Raw genomic sequence first — 16,184 nt, forward strand, 5'->3', positions numbered from 1 at the left:
AATACTCCCCACAATATTATTCCAACCTCCTTTTCTCGCCTCATCCTTCACTATTTCCTATAGCAGTGTTTCCCAAGCCTTGGACATTTATATACCTCCTTCCTTATTTTCACTATATATGCCATCTCTATTACAATTCATGAATATTTTTCTTTTCATAATTTTAACCCCAGTAGCCTTGTACAGGTCAATGATAAGTAGGAAACCACATGTTTAATAAGCCAGCTATTCTTTTCTAATATGAATATACATATATAAGTATCAGAATATTTGTCCCAGGGTCACTTAAAACATCAAGTATCACACTTTAGGTTGCACTTATACTAGTGGTTCTCAAATTTGGTGTACAAGATTACTTGTGAAGTTTGTTAGAAATGGAGGCTCCCAGGCCATATCTCTAGGGATTCTGATTCATGCAATCAGAAGACAAAAAATCGTGCCCTATATGTATCCATGGCACCTAACAAATTGGACTATTTGCCATTCTCTAGAGAAGCTCTACATTTTTCTTTTCCAATACTTTTCCTCTTGTTATCTCCTCTGCTTGACGTACCCTCCCCCTTCTCCCTTAGCCAACAGAAATTAAGCCTACACTTTAGGGCTCATATTAAATATCACCATCACAATAAAGAACTTTGACTTGGATGCGACATCTGTCTCATTTTAACACTCCTCCTTACCCTATCAATTTATTTCTATTTCCGTATGAATGCTTATCATATTCAATGTAATACATGTCTACTTGTCTTATTCCGCCTCCTGAACTATAAATGCTACTTGAGGGCAAAGCCTTGGCCATTTTGTGTTTTCAACATGACAGTTATTCAGATACTTGCTGGACTGAGCTCTGCTAAACACTGAATTAATTTAACAATTTTTACTAACATTTTAAAAGTCATGTGGCATAAGCATTAGAATATTCATTCACATAGCATTACAAATAAAACATGGGAATCTAGACTACCTGGCCTCAATTTCAAAATGAGAAAACTGAAAATATATCCTATATAGAAACAAATAATTTAAGATGTTTTAATTTTCAAAGAAAAAAATAACAGTTTAACTAAAAATGCTTAATTCAGTTTTTAAGAAGGAAAATTGCTTAACTTACAATCTTCCAAGCAAAAGTAAATGATCAAGTTATTAACTGACAAAGTGAGGTTTTGATACTGCTACCAAAAGGTATTAACTTAAGAACAACAGTATAATTAAAGCAAAGTTAATTGACTCTGGCAAAATTCTCAGTACTTCCATATTATATTTCAACATGGTTTCTCATTGCTTTAATACTGCATATTACTTAGATGCATCAAGAGCAATAACTTCTAAGTAGTTTTCCAGTGTAAAAACTATTAGTATAAAACCACAAAACTATCTGTTTTTAATCAGAAAATATCAACATGCAGCTCATTTATGAATATTGTTTTTCTCAATTTGGTAACAGTAATTTGGGCTTTTTTCTATTCCAGAGGTAGACTACATCACTGTTCTAAATATACTTATTTCAACCTAGATAAAAAATAAACTAATGGAAACATAAATGGGACTTTTTAATGGAAAATGTTCATCAACATCAATCTATATTACCACATATCTGTATTTGTATATTTTAGCACGTACATGATACTTCATAAAGCCAGAGAATTGTCAAACTAAAATATACAAATGTATATACTAATTTCAAGTAATAAAAGAGGGGAAAATGGAGAAAACATATTTTCTTATGTTCACTTGGCCTTTCAGGTTGAAAAGAAGAATGAAAAGGTGACAACTATGAGAAATGAGGAATAAGAAAAGGTTCTCACATATCTCATTTTCTCCTCTCCTCATTCATTTTTCTGTCATGTTCCTGTTAAATTTCCTCTTTTACATGGCAGGTCAAGTAAACTAAACCTAACTTAAATGAAATTTTTTATTTTTTTCATTCTATTTTTACATTATAAAACTAAAATTTCAACCCACTATGTCTATTTTCCTGAATAAAATTAATTGGAAGTAAAGCAGTAATAAGGTATACATATTACAACTGAGCTCAAGTTAAGAATTCCCAAAAATGATTCTAGTTTTAGTTTTACTTACCATAAAAAATGATAACCTATAATACTGATACTAATAAAGAGAGCCATCCAATTAGTCTTACTTCCTAAATAAGTAATTTTTTTACTTTCTAAAGTACTAAATATAGACAGAGTTTATGGCCCTATAAATGTTTTAGCAGTACTCAAGGGCCAGAAAAATGCAGAAGTTTAAAGGTAATAAGAGGAGTTAAATAAACCTATTTCCAAGATCCTATAAGTAGAATAGATCAGATTAAACAAGTTTATTGGAAGGTAACAATACAGCTCATTTGATAAAACAGTCTGAGAAATCCAAAAACACCATTTCTCTTTACAAAAATCAAAACACTTGGACTAACAAGAAATAATGCACAATTTGGCTTGATCAAATACTTCATTAATTTTTTTCTACCCCCTAAGGTATTGCCCTTTTAAAATCCTCTTCAAATAAAATATAACCTAATTGCTTGCACATAGCTAGTTTGCAGAGATTTTTATTTCAACAGTGCCACCTAGTGGAGCAATCAATACTTTCAATTGGTCACTAAGTGATTTCATCATCCTCAAAAGCTAGGAATCCCCAAATAGTTGTATTTCCTGGTTCAAAATATTCTTAATAATATTAACATTCAAGGGGAAATTTTATAAACGAATCATAATCTATATATTTTTATCTTCTGATAGGCTACCTCTAATAAAAATTAGGTCATTTACAAATATTATTATAATATTTAAAATAAAAGTACCTTAGTGATTTCTTCAGAAGCTCGTTTGAAGTCCTGAACATTTCGACAGTAAAATCCTATTGTACAGCTAGGATCCATTTTTCGAAATGACATCTTTTTGGGAGAAGGGCAGTGGAATGTCTGTAATTTTAAAAGTTCTTTAGGATTAATTTAGTTTTATTTGATGGACTTAAGTATACAAAAATATTACTTAATTTAAAATTTGCTATCTAGCTTTCCTCCAAACTACAAACATGCTTTCAAATGGTGTTTTAGTCTCTGCTCTGAAGATGATCCCTCCCAATCTCCAAAGCTGTAAAACGTAAGCGCCAACATTGTGTATATTCAATTCACCAGATCTCCACCTTATGCAACATTAGTGCCATTCTGCAAAAGAAAGGAAGTGTGTCAAAGTGGTGTGCATTTCTAACATTTGCAGAAGGGAAGAAAAAATGTGTCTCTGAAAAAGACATGAATAGCTAGTACAAGGTTTAGAATCAAGTTAGCTATTTCTAAGAAAGTGTAATTAAGTCTGTTTGGTTAGAGATTTTTTAAATGTTTATAAACCTTTGAATAAGAATACGAAGACTTTGTAAACAAATACGCGGGTTCATGAAAATGTTCCATAATGATATAAAAAGAGATCAACATGAGAGTTTTAGCAATTGACACAATTAGCACATAATTACACATTCTCCCAACCCACTCTTCTACTGAGCTTTACCTCAAGTTCTTGTTCAGTCCCACACAGGATACAGGTGAAAACTGTTCTGTTATGGTCCTTGCCCTTCTCCTTACCAGTCCTCCTGTCCCTTAGTTCACTTTTCTCAAGTGGTCACAGTGCTAAAGATTTAAATGAGGTAAGGAGACTGCTCTAGACTCTCTACTCTTGTCAATAGGCTGTGGCTACTAGTAGAGTCTGGTATCTTTAGAGAATGCAAAAGGAGGAAAAGGGCAGAATATAAAGCTAATCATTCCAATGTTTTTTTTTCTTCACCACTACACTCTGGTACTTTGTTCAAAAGATTTTTTTTTTGAACTGCGTGAACGCTCAGACACTTGTCCTTAAAAATTATTGATGCTACCAAATCTTTTTTTGTATGTATAAAAAAAAGTTTATGTTGAAAAGGAGGGCCAGGGCTTCCCTGGTGGCACAGTGGTTGCGAGTCCGCCTGCCGATGCAGGGGACGTGGGTTCGTGCCCTGGTCCGGGAAGATCCCACATGCCGCAGAGCAGCTGGGCCCGTGAGCCATGGCCGCTGAGCCTGCGCGTCCGGAGCCTGTGCTCCGCCACGGGAGAGGCCACAACAGTGAGAGGCCCGTGTACCGCAAAAAAAAAAAAAAGGAGGGCCATAAAAATATATATATATATATATTCATATTTGCTTATATTTGCATAAAGATATAAAAAATTAACAAGTTTAAGGAGAGGAAAAAAACTGGGCAGATGGGAGACAGGTATGGGAAATTCTTCATTGCATATTTTATATTTTTGAATTAAAGAAGAAGCTCAAGAAATAATCTAGGCTGGATATGAACCCATAAACTTAAAATTTCCCTACATTTAATGCCTGAAACTAAGGGATTTCAACTTGAAACTATCTATTAAAACACAGAAAAATATAGGCTTTCATATTTATGTTCATGGTGAATCAGTCAAAATCACTCTTTTCTCTCCCTTTACATACATCCTAGTTATCCAATTAATATCCCATATTATCATCAGAGGATATGCAAAACGAATACATTCCAAGCTGCTTTTTTTTCCCTTACAGATAGTTCAGTCACATACTAGATTCAAATCCAACATCATGCTAGTAAGCATAGACCAAACAAATGTGTTTTCAAAACTATGACTTCTATGAAATGCTTAGCTAACACTTACTTTACAGTGGAATCCAACCTAGCTAAACTGGAACGTCCAGTGTTCTAATCAACACAAGTATTGTCTTAGTTGGACTTTTTCTAACATTGTTTTACCTGTTTTATTTATAAAGAGATATTAAAAACAGATGTGGAAAGGCATAGAAGAGCTAGGTAAACTTGTTAGTTAACAATATACAGGAGTATTATTGTTTAAGGCTCAGACAGTTCCAGGTCATAGTTACAATAAAATTATTCTACATACAAGGTATCTAACAATAGTCATTTGCCCAACTCCTTCCAAAGCCAATAATAAGGAATGTTTATTTAGTTTTTGCTACTTGGGGATAAGAAAGAAGAGCCAAAAGTTTGTACGGTCCAACAAAGTATTTTTTTAACCTGTCTACATGGGTGCCCTAAATTATATTAAAGCATTGATTCAAGTTTTCATCTAAGAACCACAGACTAAACCGGAATAGGCTTAGTGCTATTTCACTGTATTGCCTCAATCATCAGAGATAATAATGACAAACACTAGTTAATCATAGTTGTTTTGATACCTACAAAGAACTTTGAAATTATTCACCAAAACACAGATATATATCTCTGATGACTGAAAAGTGAAATTGTTTTTGGGTATTCCTACATGAGTACTAGGACTCATATTACAGAGAGGCATTTTATACCATTTAAATTATAATCTTTTGTTCACCCAAGAAAATTCTGAAACAAACCAACATTAATTTATAATTCAGAATCATTTCTGTTTACTGTAAAACAAGTTAGACTTTAAAATATTTTCCCAAGTGGCATTACATAGTTATGTTCACTTTGTGATAATTATCTGAGCTATGCACTTAGATTTCTTTTTTAATTTTTAAAATTCTGATGACTGCTAAGAGTAGCAGCTTCTACTTCACAAACACATTTTAGCAAGTATCACTAGATACACTTCTGTGACAATAAAATATGTTTCTGAAAAAACTGGCCAGAGTGAGTCAATTCCCATTTATTTCATTTTTCAACACACTGTTTATTCACTGCCTAAACAAACAGATATTAGGCATCTACTAAATGCTAGGCCTGTTCTAGGCTTATTATATGGAATAGTGGATTCTATTACCTAAACATACAAATAATACTGAAACAAATACTTTTAGGTGTAGCTGTGTTATTCTGGTGATTCAGATAAAGCTTCCTAAGATAACTAATTAGAGAATACATCCTTACTAAAAAGCACCTCCTACGAACTGCAGTTCACATGTGTAATTCATAAAGCGTACATCTTTCACCGATGAATTCACTCATCTATCTACATAATCACATCACATCATTCTAATAGCTTTAATGCCACTATTCTCTGAACTTACTAGGATATGTTAAAATAGTCACCACTGTATAAACCTCCTAAAACCTGAAACTTGGAATTGGGGGCCCAGGAATCAGAAGAGACTAACATATCTATAATAAGGTTTTTCTTACCTTATTAATAGAATATTAATATTAAGGTAATACAATATTACCTTAATAATAGAATAGATTCAGTATTTGTAAAGAGATAGAATCAGTCATTCTGAAAGTATATCATAAATAGCATGAAGCAATAGTCTCTGGTTTAAGAAATCTTAACTTATTAAATATATATACACACATACATGCATGTATACACACACACACTTCATAAATATGTATAAGAAAATGTATATCCACTAGTCCTCTCATCCCAACAACTGAAACTCTGCCCTGTCCTAACCACTAACAATGTGAACCCACAGTTCAACAGACCGTCTCTGCTAAAGCTCATCTTAAACCCACTTTCTTGGTGTCCCAATATATAAGAAATAAATGCTTCTGTGCATTCAAGAAGTTACCTAATTTCACCAAATTTTACTTTACAAAGTCTCTTAAAATCAATTCTTCTTTTCCATTCTCACTTTCACCCCACTTCAAGCTTTTACTGAAGTGCTGAAGTGTTGCAACAGTCTCCCAATAATGAGCTGCGACCTTCCTAATATTGACTGTGTAGACATAACCAGGATATTCACTGACCTGGCATCTTTGTAGAGTCTCTCAAAATATCAGAAGAATAGTCTCTTTCTACTGGTCAAAATAACCAACACTAATAATCTTTTAATTTGCCAATTTTAGATAATCCTAGAATACTGTGAACTAGTTTCCATCTGAATCTCAAGTATTTACTTTTTTAAGGAGTCAGTTTGACACAGACACACTGGAAATGTAACTTAGACATAGGAATCAGTGCCACAAGACCACAACGCAGCAGCAAAAGAATTACAGTGTGGTTCACGTAGCACAATTCTATGTGCCTCCTCCCACAGTATCAATCAGCCAACTAGAAATATTTATTAAAGCTTACATGCAAAATATTATGAAGGAAGGAAGTAGAAAGCAAAGCTGATTCTGGCCTCAAGACGCTTGTACTTTAGTTGAGGTAACAGTCTACAAAAAATGCTAGGCTGTTTTATAATGTATCTTTTAAAACCAGTTTTTAATCTTGTGGTTTATCCATTTTCATAATCTACCCCCTAAATACTTATTAGGTATTAACATTAGCTAGCAAGCTATTACTAAAACAAAGTACTAAACCATATTTCCATCTTGTCAAGCCCTTGAGAACGAGTGATCCATGCCACTCAAGTGATTATTTTAAAAGCCTGTAAAAGCATCATCTGGGAAAACAAGAACCAAAACCATGTAACAATAACATGTCTCACTTATGCACTCTCAAAATTTTCTGAATTAAAATGCTGCACATGGGGCTTCCCTGGTGGCACAGTGGTTGAGAGTACGCCTGCCGATGCAGGGGACACGGGTTTGTGCCCCGGTCCGGGAAGATCCCACATGCCGCGGAGCGGCTGGGCCTGTGAGCCATGGCCGCTGAGCCTGCGTGTCCGGAGCCTGTGCTCCACAATGGCAGAGACCACAAGAGTGACAGGCCTGTGTACCGCAAAAAAATAAAAATAAAAATAAAAAATGCTGCACAAGTATAATTGATTCACTTTGCTGTATACCTAAAACTAACACAACATTGTAAACCAACTAGAATGCAATAAAAAATTTTTTTTAAATGCTGGATCAGAAAATGATTAACATAAAGGAAAAGAAGACTAAGAAATCAAAGCTAAAACAAATATTAGAAACCCAATTAAAACTTGTGAAAACTTAACTAGAGGCTAAGACTTAATTACTATAATTAAAGCAAAATAATTTTGCAGGCTCCTTCAATCACTTTGTCACTCTAACCCAACTCCATCATCTTCTTTATTTTTCTTTTTTTCTCCCTTTTTTTTTAAACATACCTAACATTTTAAATTCTTCAGTACTATTCAGCTGTATATGTACAAAATTACTTGGAGGCTTGATCATTTATTTTGGCAGGGCTAGGGTATCTAACAAGTTAGAGACAAAGATAAATGAAGAAGAAAGTGTATTGTAAATTAAAATTCAGCAACGAATTATTTAACCTTTGACCGTTGTATGTATTATGGTTTTATAAATTAGTAAAATATTTATTATTAACTTGTAACTGTGATACCATAAAAGCGTAGCTGTCTAGCACATCTCTAAATAATTAGAATTTGCTTCATATGGTAAGAAAACAGTACCAGCTCTTTATCCACAGTACCTCAAGAGGGAAATCCTTTATGCTGACATCTACAAAAGATTGGCAGTAATGAGGATCCATGTAAATCAAACTGTCATCTACAAGGACAAAACAGAAGACAAGTAATTCAAAAAACACCTTATTATTACACTGCTTACAATCCAATTTCTATGTAGAATAGCTGAAAAAAATCTGGGAGTAACAGCTTGCCAGACTGATATTCACTGACTGAAACATAGGTTTGCACAGGACAGATTAACTTTTGCATAATCAAATATGCTTGTATAAGCAGAATTTTTATAAAGTGATGAGACTGTCATTTAATTTTTGGTGATAAAATTACTTTCACAAACACACAATTATATTCTACAGTTTGCATATGAAAAATGTATTGCACTACATTATCCTGACAGGAAGAACATATTGCTTGTCATTTTATCATCAACTAGCACCACTAAAACTGGTAAAAGGTAAATATATAAATAGCAACTGCCAGAATGTGGCAGCAATGTCTTCTAAAGTTTAGTAAAACCAATAAATTATGCCTTGTTTATGCAATAACAGAAATTAAATATACATTTTACAGAATCCAATTATGTTGTGGACCAAATGACAAATGAACGGCTATGGTAGGACTGATGAATTTATAAGGTACTCATTTTGCTCCGTTAATCATCCTGTTTCTAGATGATCCTATATTAACTTTCCAACTTTTAAAAGGAAACAGAGAAGAAATATATTTTACTAAATCACTAACCTTGAAATCCAGCAAAGTAATATGACTGTTTAGGTTTGCCACCAACAATACCCACACAATATTCAAGGCTTAAAATACCCTGCCAAGATAAATTAATTCAGATTTAGAGTCAAGAGACAAATGATAATTATTCAAAACAACCAAATTTGTATTACTAATAGTAGCAGTAGTTCCCAAATTTTTCACCACCAGTTTTATTTTTATTACATTTTCCCCATGTTCTGAAATCCTTTTGTCCACCAAACTATCTTCCATTTTCTTTAAACCATTCAACAACATTAAACAATTATTATGTGCCAGTTATAGAGATAAACAACATTAACCATGGAAAGGCAATAAAAATGCCCGCCAAAGTAAAAACATTTGGCCTTTTCAGTTAGCTGGTGCAGCCTTGCTGTGATCAATGTAGTATTTTCATCAGGCTTTTTGAAATGCTAGAAATAATTATTGGACATTGTCACTGTTTTCACTGAAACCTGAGTCTTAGAATCACAAACTAAAAACCATTTTTAATCAATGGCATTCATGACAAAATTTTTACGCTACTTCATTTGGAATAAATATAAAGACTAATGAAAACAATTTGATCCAAGGAAAATAATAATTATTACTGTATTTAAACTCAGTTTATTTTACTAATCATAAAATATCAGTGATACCTCAATAAATTGTTTAATATTTCCCTCAGCATCTATTCTAAGCAGAACTCTATTTAAGCTTGGCCAAGTAATTCTATACTTTTTTAAAAAACATGTCCATGGAGTGGAGTTAATTAAAAACATGTCCAGGGCTTCCCTGGTGGCTCAGTGGTTGGGGGTCCGCCTGCCGATGCAGGGGGTGCGGGTTCGTGCCCTGCCTGGTCTGGGAGGATCCCGCGTGCCGCGTAGCGGCTGGGCCCATGGGCCGTGGCCGCTGGGCCTGCGCGTCCGGAGCCTGTGCTCCGCAGCGGGAGAGGCCGCAGCGGTGAGAGGCCCACGTACCGCAAAAAAAAAAAAAAAAAAAAAAAATGTCCAGTGGAATCAATCAATATCCTATCAATAGTTTCAACATTAATTTTAGCATATATTATGTTAGAAAACACTAGTAATTATAAAGTATATGTTATAAAACCCCAAAGTATTAAACAATAAACTTTCCTTCTCTTAAGTGAGAGGATGTTTCAAAATCCAGAAGATACAAAAATAAAGACTGTATGAACAAATATTTTTTTCCTTTAACAAGTAAACAAACCACAGTTTTGTTTAAACTTAATTATTTTCTTAAAAATAGTATGCGGTGGTTATTGAAAAAACACACACAGAAATTTCCCAAAGCCCCAACACTCAGCATTATTAACATTTAGAAGAATACCTTCTTGACATCTGTCTATATTACATATATTCACATACAGATTTATAAATACAATGTTATATATATGGCACCATACAACATATCCTATTGTAACTTTTGTCATTCATTATCTCATAAACATCTTTTCCTATCAATAAATATAGATCTATATTATAATATTTAATGGCTGTAAATTTTGTATATTTTCAGTCTTGTGAAAATATCATAGAGGTTTTTTTGGAAAGGAGAACTGCACTGAAGAAATTACAGAAACAGAGAAGGCATATAAAGTTAAAATTTTAGAGCTAACTAAAAAATAAATTAAGATGAAATTATACCAAAAAACTTGATAATAATAGTTATTATTATTCTATTGTTATTATCATTCTATTAACAGTTCTATTATTCTATTGCTTTCCCCCTAAATAAAAATCCTTAACTCAATTAGAGAGTGCCTTACTTTAATCTGAGGCAACCTGATCAGCTGAAATACAATGTTTCTGATACAGGGACCCATGAGGAAGTGAAAGTTCTAAGTCCCTCATAGCCAAGAAAAAAAAGAAAAAATACATATATGTATAGCAAGAATCATCACAGACTCTCTTCAGAAAAAGAATGATTTCAGGTAATGGAAGAAAGACTTTGGTTCTTGACACTTATATTTCCTTTTCAACAGATTAGAGCAGATTTAGCAATAAACACTTATAAGTAGATTAGGAGCTAAAATGCCATTACATATAAGAAGCTGTATCTTTGGAAACCTGAAACACTTTTCAGTTCCTAAAAAAGCTTTTTCACAGTTATCTAGTGGTGAGAATTGATTGAGCTGTATCCATGAAGCAATAAATAAGACTGAAGTAATCAGTCAAAAAGGAAAGTCCTAATTTGTCTTGCTGAAGAAAGAGAACATATTGGATTTTCCTCATTCCAGGTCCTTTTAAAAATAAATAAATAAGTAAACTTCCTGTGGTAAGAGCTGATAAAGCACCACACCAAATTTCTTTCTCCTCACAGAATGCAGCAGGAGATGGTAACCATCTCTGAAATACTGTGGAATTACCTCAATCAATACATTTTAAAACTAGAATTGAATGGTGAATTTTAGAGAGTATAATGCACAATGGTTTGGCAGGAAAAAATACAGCTGCTGACAAAGGAGGAGGAGGAAGAAGTGTAGTGGGGGGCAGTGGGCGGGGCAGTGATGGAGGTACAGGAGGAGGTGGAGAAGGAGGAGAAGAAAAGGGAGCAGAAATGGAAGAGAAAGATTACTTTTCTTTTAGGGCTATTAGACACACTATTTTTTCACTGCTAACTGAATGACTCTTTACATGCTCTCCTTTTGGCTTCTGACCCAACCACGCCCTGACCAAGCACAACATAACACTACTTCACTCAGCCATTTCAGCCATTTTTACCTGAGAGTTGAAAATTTTAAATGTATTAGTAGTCACTACTCTAAAAGGGGACTGTAGCATAAATTAAATAAGTAGAAGCTCAAAGAAATGTTACATTTCAGAAAGTCCATATTTTAGAGGAAAATATGAAAAACAACATAAATTCTGGTCTCTGTCACCAGTTTGTTATCCGAATTTGAACATATCACTTAACTTCTGTCATTTCTGTTTTATAAAGACAATCCAGTTTCTAGCTAGTATGAGGGTAAAATGAGATAAATCTGTATTAAAAGTGTTATACAAATATGAGCGTTAACAAATATTTGCTGAGCAGCTCCCATATGCTAGGTACTAAGGATCACTTTAACAGCTAACCATGGTTTGTTTCACTACAATGTAGACTCCAATGAATCACTCATCTGATAACTTTTATCAATACCACCAAACAGCAAAGCTCTCAGCCAGATGAAGCATGCCTCAAAGCTATCTGCAGTCCATTTCACCAGGAGTGGGGGTTTGGCAAAAGAGTCAGTTCCGAGACTGCCTCAATTTCTGATCTTCTCATGGTAGTAGAGAAGGCAGGGGAATTCATTTCAGATTTGGTTACAACCAACAGAGACATGACAACATGCGTGAAGTCTCGAAACCCTCCGTGGATCCTCTAGATGAAATGGTTCATATCTTCTCACATTCCACCAATAATTCTACTAAAGAGTCCACATGTTAGAAATCAAAACCTCACTTTTATCTAGGATATGTATATGTTATTGGTTATAGTACTGGTATTATTAGTAACAAGTATGCCTGCAACAGTTTAGTAACGATTAGGAAAAGCCAATATACCAGCTAGAAGACTTCCATATACCACATATTGAAAATAACTGCTCTAAGTTTTTAGAATTGGTACAATCTAGAGTGAGGATACATGTTCTACTTATATACATAGGGACCACAATATGGGGTTAGTGCTTCATGTGGTGAACAAATCTAAACTTTATTTCAAGATTACTATATGCCATAACACTCCATTCAAAGAGGAATTCTATCTCTGCTCTTGATCTTATTAAAACTATGAAAATAATATAAATACTATACTCTCAACTAGAAACTAAGTATTTCAAAAGTTAAAGTTTTGTGACAAGATAACCTAATTAGACAGGTTCTTTTGGAGAAAAGAATTATGTGTTCTGAAATAGAACAGATTTTTAACTGGTTAATATGAAGAAAACAAAGTTGGAAGCTCCCCATACTATCTTCATCATTTCGTTCTATATAAATAAGTATTCTACCTACTGATGGACCTTATAGAAGCACAGGAAACAAACTAAGAGATAATGCAGCAGCAATAAAAAAAAAACTCATTTTGTTTCAATAATTACCTAGATATAGTTTAATGTGGGTTTTATGAATAAACAAAGGTACATACTTTAAAAAATCACAAATAAGGATGATGGGAACTGTAGACATATTTCAGACTATGATTATTGCTGCACTGTATCCCCCTGATGAGCTGCAAAGATTAAAAGCCTTTTTATTTTGTCATAGAACACCTTACTCTTCAAATCACATCTGATCTTGTGATACTGAAATTTAAGATCTCTAATGTCAAACTTTACAATCTACAACTATAAAATCATCACTACCCATTTCATAGAAAAAAGATTGCAAACCTTCTCTATTTTTCATATCAGCCAGCATTGCCTTCAAAAAATTTTAGCTCTTATTTCATACCTTTACAAAATCTAAATAGTCGGCATTGGTTCTTTCTCCACCAAGTCTAACAGGAACTAGAATAATAACAGCTTTGTCATCTGTCTTATCAGAGGCCATGGAAGTGCACTGTTTATCAATTACATCAGAACTGTAAACTGAGAAAAACACAATTAATATGTATTAAATTTTATAAAAATGATTTTCAGAAACATTTGTACCCTAATTTCCCCCCCACAATGGCCAGTCATATGATCTCTGACATCACTAACCAGGTCTCAATGAGTTAAAAAATACCTACCTCATTTATGCATTCAATAGATATTTATCAAATAACTACTCTTTGGCACTGGGTCCTCAGCAGTGAGCAAAATGGAGAAAAACCCCTGCCCTCACAAGGCATACCATCTAACAGGGAAGTAGACAATAAATAAGTAAAACATAATATTTGTCAGATGATGATAGGTGCTTTCAAGAAAAACAAGGGAGAAAAAGATGGATAAGAAATGTAGAGAAGGGGTGCAATTTAAAATAAGGTGGTAGGGAAGTCAAGACTTAAAGAAAGAAAGAAACCAAGAAATGCAGATACCTGGGGGGAAGAGATTCCACATAGAAAGATCAGCAAGTGCAAATGTCTTAAAGCAGAAGCATTGCCAGCTTGTTCCAGGAACAAGAGAGCAGTGCCTCTGCAGGGAAGTGAGCAAGGAGTACAATAGTAGAAAATGAGGTTAGGAGATAAAGTTACAGATGGGGAGAGAACGAAGACAGATTGTGGGAAATCTTAAAAGCCGTTAATAAAGAATTCAGTCTTTACTTTGAGTGAGATGGGAAGCCGCTGAAGAGTTTTTTAGGAAAGGAATGTCCTGCTCTGATTTATACTTTACCAGTCTGGTTCCTGTGTTAACAGACTGCAGAGGGCAAGGGCTGAAGCATAGAGAAGTTAGAAAGCCACTGCAGGAACCCAGCAAGAGATGATGGTGGTTTGAACAAAGGCAGTATTGTCAAGATATGGAACGGTCATGGGATGATCATGTGCAGGTGGTGAAAACTGATCAGTTGAAAATGAAGAACTCCTTAATACATTAAATGTAAGATGTGAGAGGAAAAAAGGAGTCATAGATGATTTGAGTGGTTTTCATATAAGCAAACAGAGTAGGCGGGCTGCCATTTACAAAGACATAGAAGACTGTAGGAAGGGAAAATATAGAAAGGAGGAGTGGGAATTCAGTTTCAGACATGCCAAGTTTGAGATATCTATTAGACATGCAAGCAGGGAGGATAAGTAGGCAGGTAAGGACATAAAAGCCTGCATTTGGGGACAGGTCTGGGATGGAGCTATAAATTTGGGAACTGACAGGACCCAGACGGTACTGTAAAGCTATGAGACTGGGTAAATCCAAATCTGTATACACACAAAAAAAAGTTGAGATCTAAAGACGTAGCACAACACACCAAGTACTTTAGAGATAGGGGGATAAGGAAGAATCCATACAGGAGACCGTGAAGGAGCAGACACAATGGTAAAACGAAAACCTGAAGAGCAGTGTTCTGGAAACTAAGTAAACAAAACATTACAAGGAGTGGGGGAGAAGTCAACAGTGTCAAATGCTGCTGACAGATTGTGAGGAAAAGACTGAGAAGTGACAACTGGATTTAGTGAGATTAAATTATTGACAAGAGTAGTTTTGGTAGAGTGATGGGTATGAGAGCCTAAGTGGATAGTTCAAGAGAAAATGGGTGGAGTTGGTAGAAGCAAATACAGACAAAACTTTATTTTGTTTTGTTCAACAAAAAAAATAGTTTTATTCAAAACTTACTTTACACCCATACTCCCTGTCAGCAAACTCTTTTACTCTTCCACAGTTAGCTGATTAACAAATTCTGCCACTGCTGTCTCAGTTCTTCCCTAAATTCCAAATTGAGATTATGAGCTGTCATAGTCTCCTGTTCACCTGCTTCCCTATCCCCCATAGTCAGTCTAAACCGAAGCCACAAAAATGGAAAAACAGTTCTTTCCATGTTTCAATTCTGTCATCTTATTTTTGCTAAACTACTCAGTAAAGCCTTCTAATTATAAACCTTTAAATTCTCTCACTTTTCTGAGGCAGTGCACACATGACCATCCCTATCTTCCACTTTCCACTAGCAATAGTATTTCCACTAGCATATACAAGTTCTTCCTTATCAAATGCTTCTTATCCTTCAGTCTAATTCAACACACAGTGATTGACGGCCAACTATTTATTGAAGTTTTCTATGCCAGAGAAATATAAAAGCAAATAAGATCCTTACTTCACAGTGTCTGGCTCAATTGTTTTGGTATTTTTCCTCCACTTTCAACATATGTAAGGGCTATGAAATAATCCAATTCCATAACACAGGCTCACTACAGCAGTGATTGCCAACCAAATGGTTCTGGTACCTTTCCCCTACCCCTGCTACCTTAATAATCATTGATCTACCAAGGAGATACAGATAAGCACAAGGTGATATTAAAAGTGAATTAAAAGCACAATATTTAATAGAGGTATTTCCAAAATATTACAGAACACAGAATAATAAACTAATTCTACCTGATGGGAGTTGGTAAAGGCTTCACCAAAGGTGTACCTTCGAGCATGTTCATAAAGAATGAGTAAGAGTTAACAAAAGGCATTTTAACAATAAGGGGCATTCCAAGCAGAGGCAATAATATCAGCAAAGACATGGAAAAAAGATAATGATA

At 34.4% G+C, this 16,184-nt stretch overlaps 1 protein-coding gene across 7 annotated transcripts in view; it reads right to left on the minus strand.

The window, feature by feature from the left end:
• ATG4C (autophagy related 4C cysteine peptidase) overlaps positions 1-16,184 on the minus strand; it is a 90,699-nt gene that overhangs the window by 13,513 nt on the left and 61,002 nt on the right. For 5 of the 7 annotated variants that reach the window (XR_004477919.2, XM_033408969.2, XM_033408971.2 and 2 more), the window contains 4 exons: positions 13,481-13,617; positions 9,027-9,105; positions 8,291-8,367; positions 2,804-2,923 (listed from right to left, as the gene is read on the minus strand). Coding sequence is in view for 5 of the 7 variants with exons in the window: in XM_033408969.2 (XP_033264860.1) it covers positions 2,804-2,923; positions 8,291-8,367; positions 9,027-9,105; positions 13,481-13,617 (413 nt within the window). In the remaining 2 variants the exon portion in view is untranslated. Of the gene's footprint in view, positions 1-2,803; positions 3,170-8,290; positions 8,368-9,026; positions 9,106-13,480; positions 13,618-16,184 lie in introns of all 7 variants that reach the window. The other 2 variants (XR_007473720.1, XM_033408972.2) reach the window with 2 other exon arrangements.

Source organism: Orcinus orca, chromosome 1 (assembly GCF_937001465.1).
Source record: "Orcinus orca chromosome 1, mOrcOrc1.1, whole genome shotgun sequence".
Lineage (NCBI taxonomy): Eukaryota > Metazoa > Chordata > Mammalia > Artiodactyla > Delphinidae > Orcinus > Orcinus orca.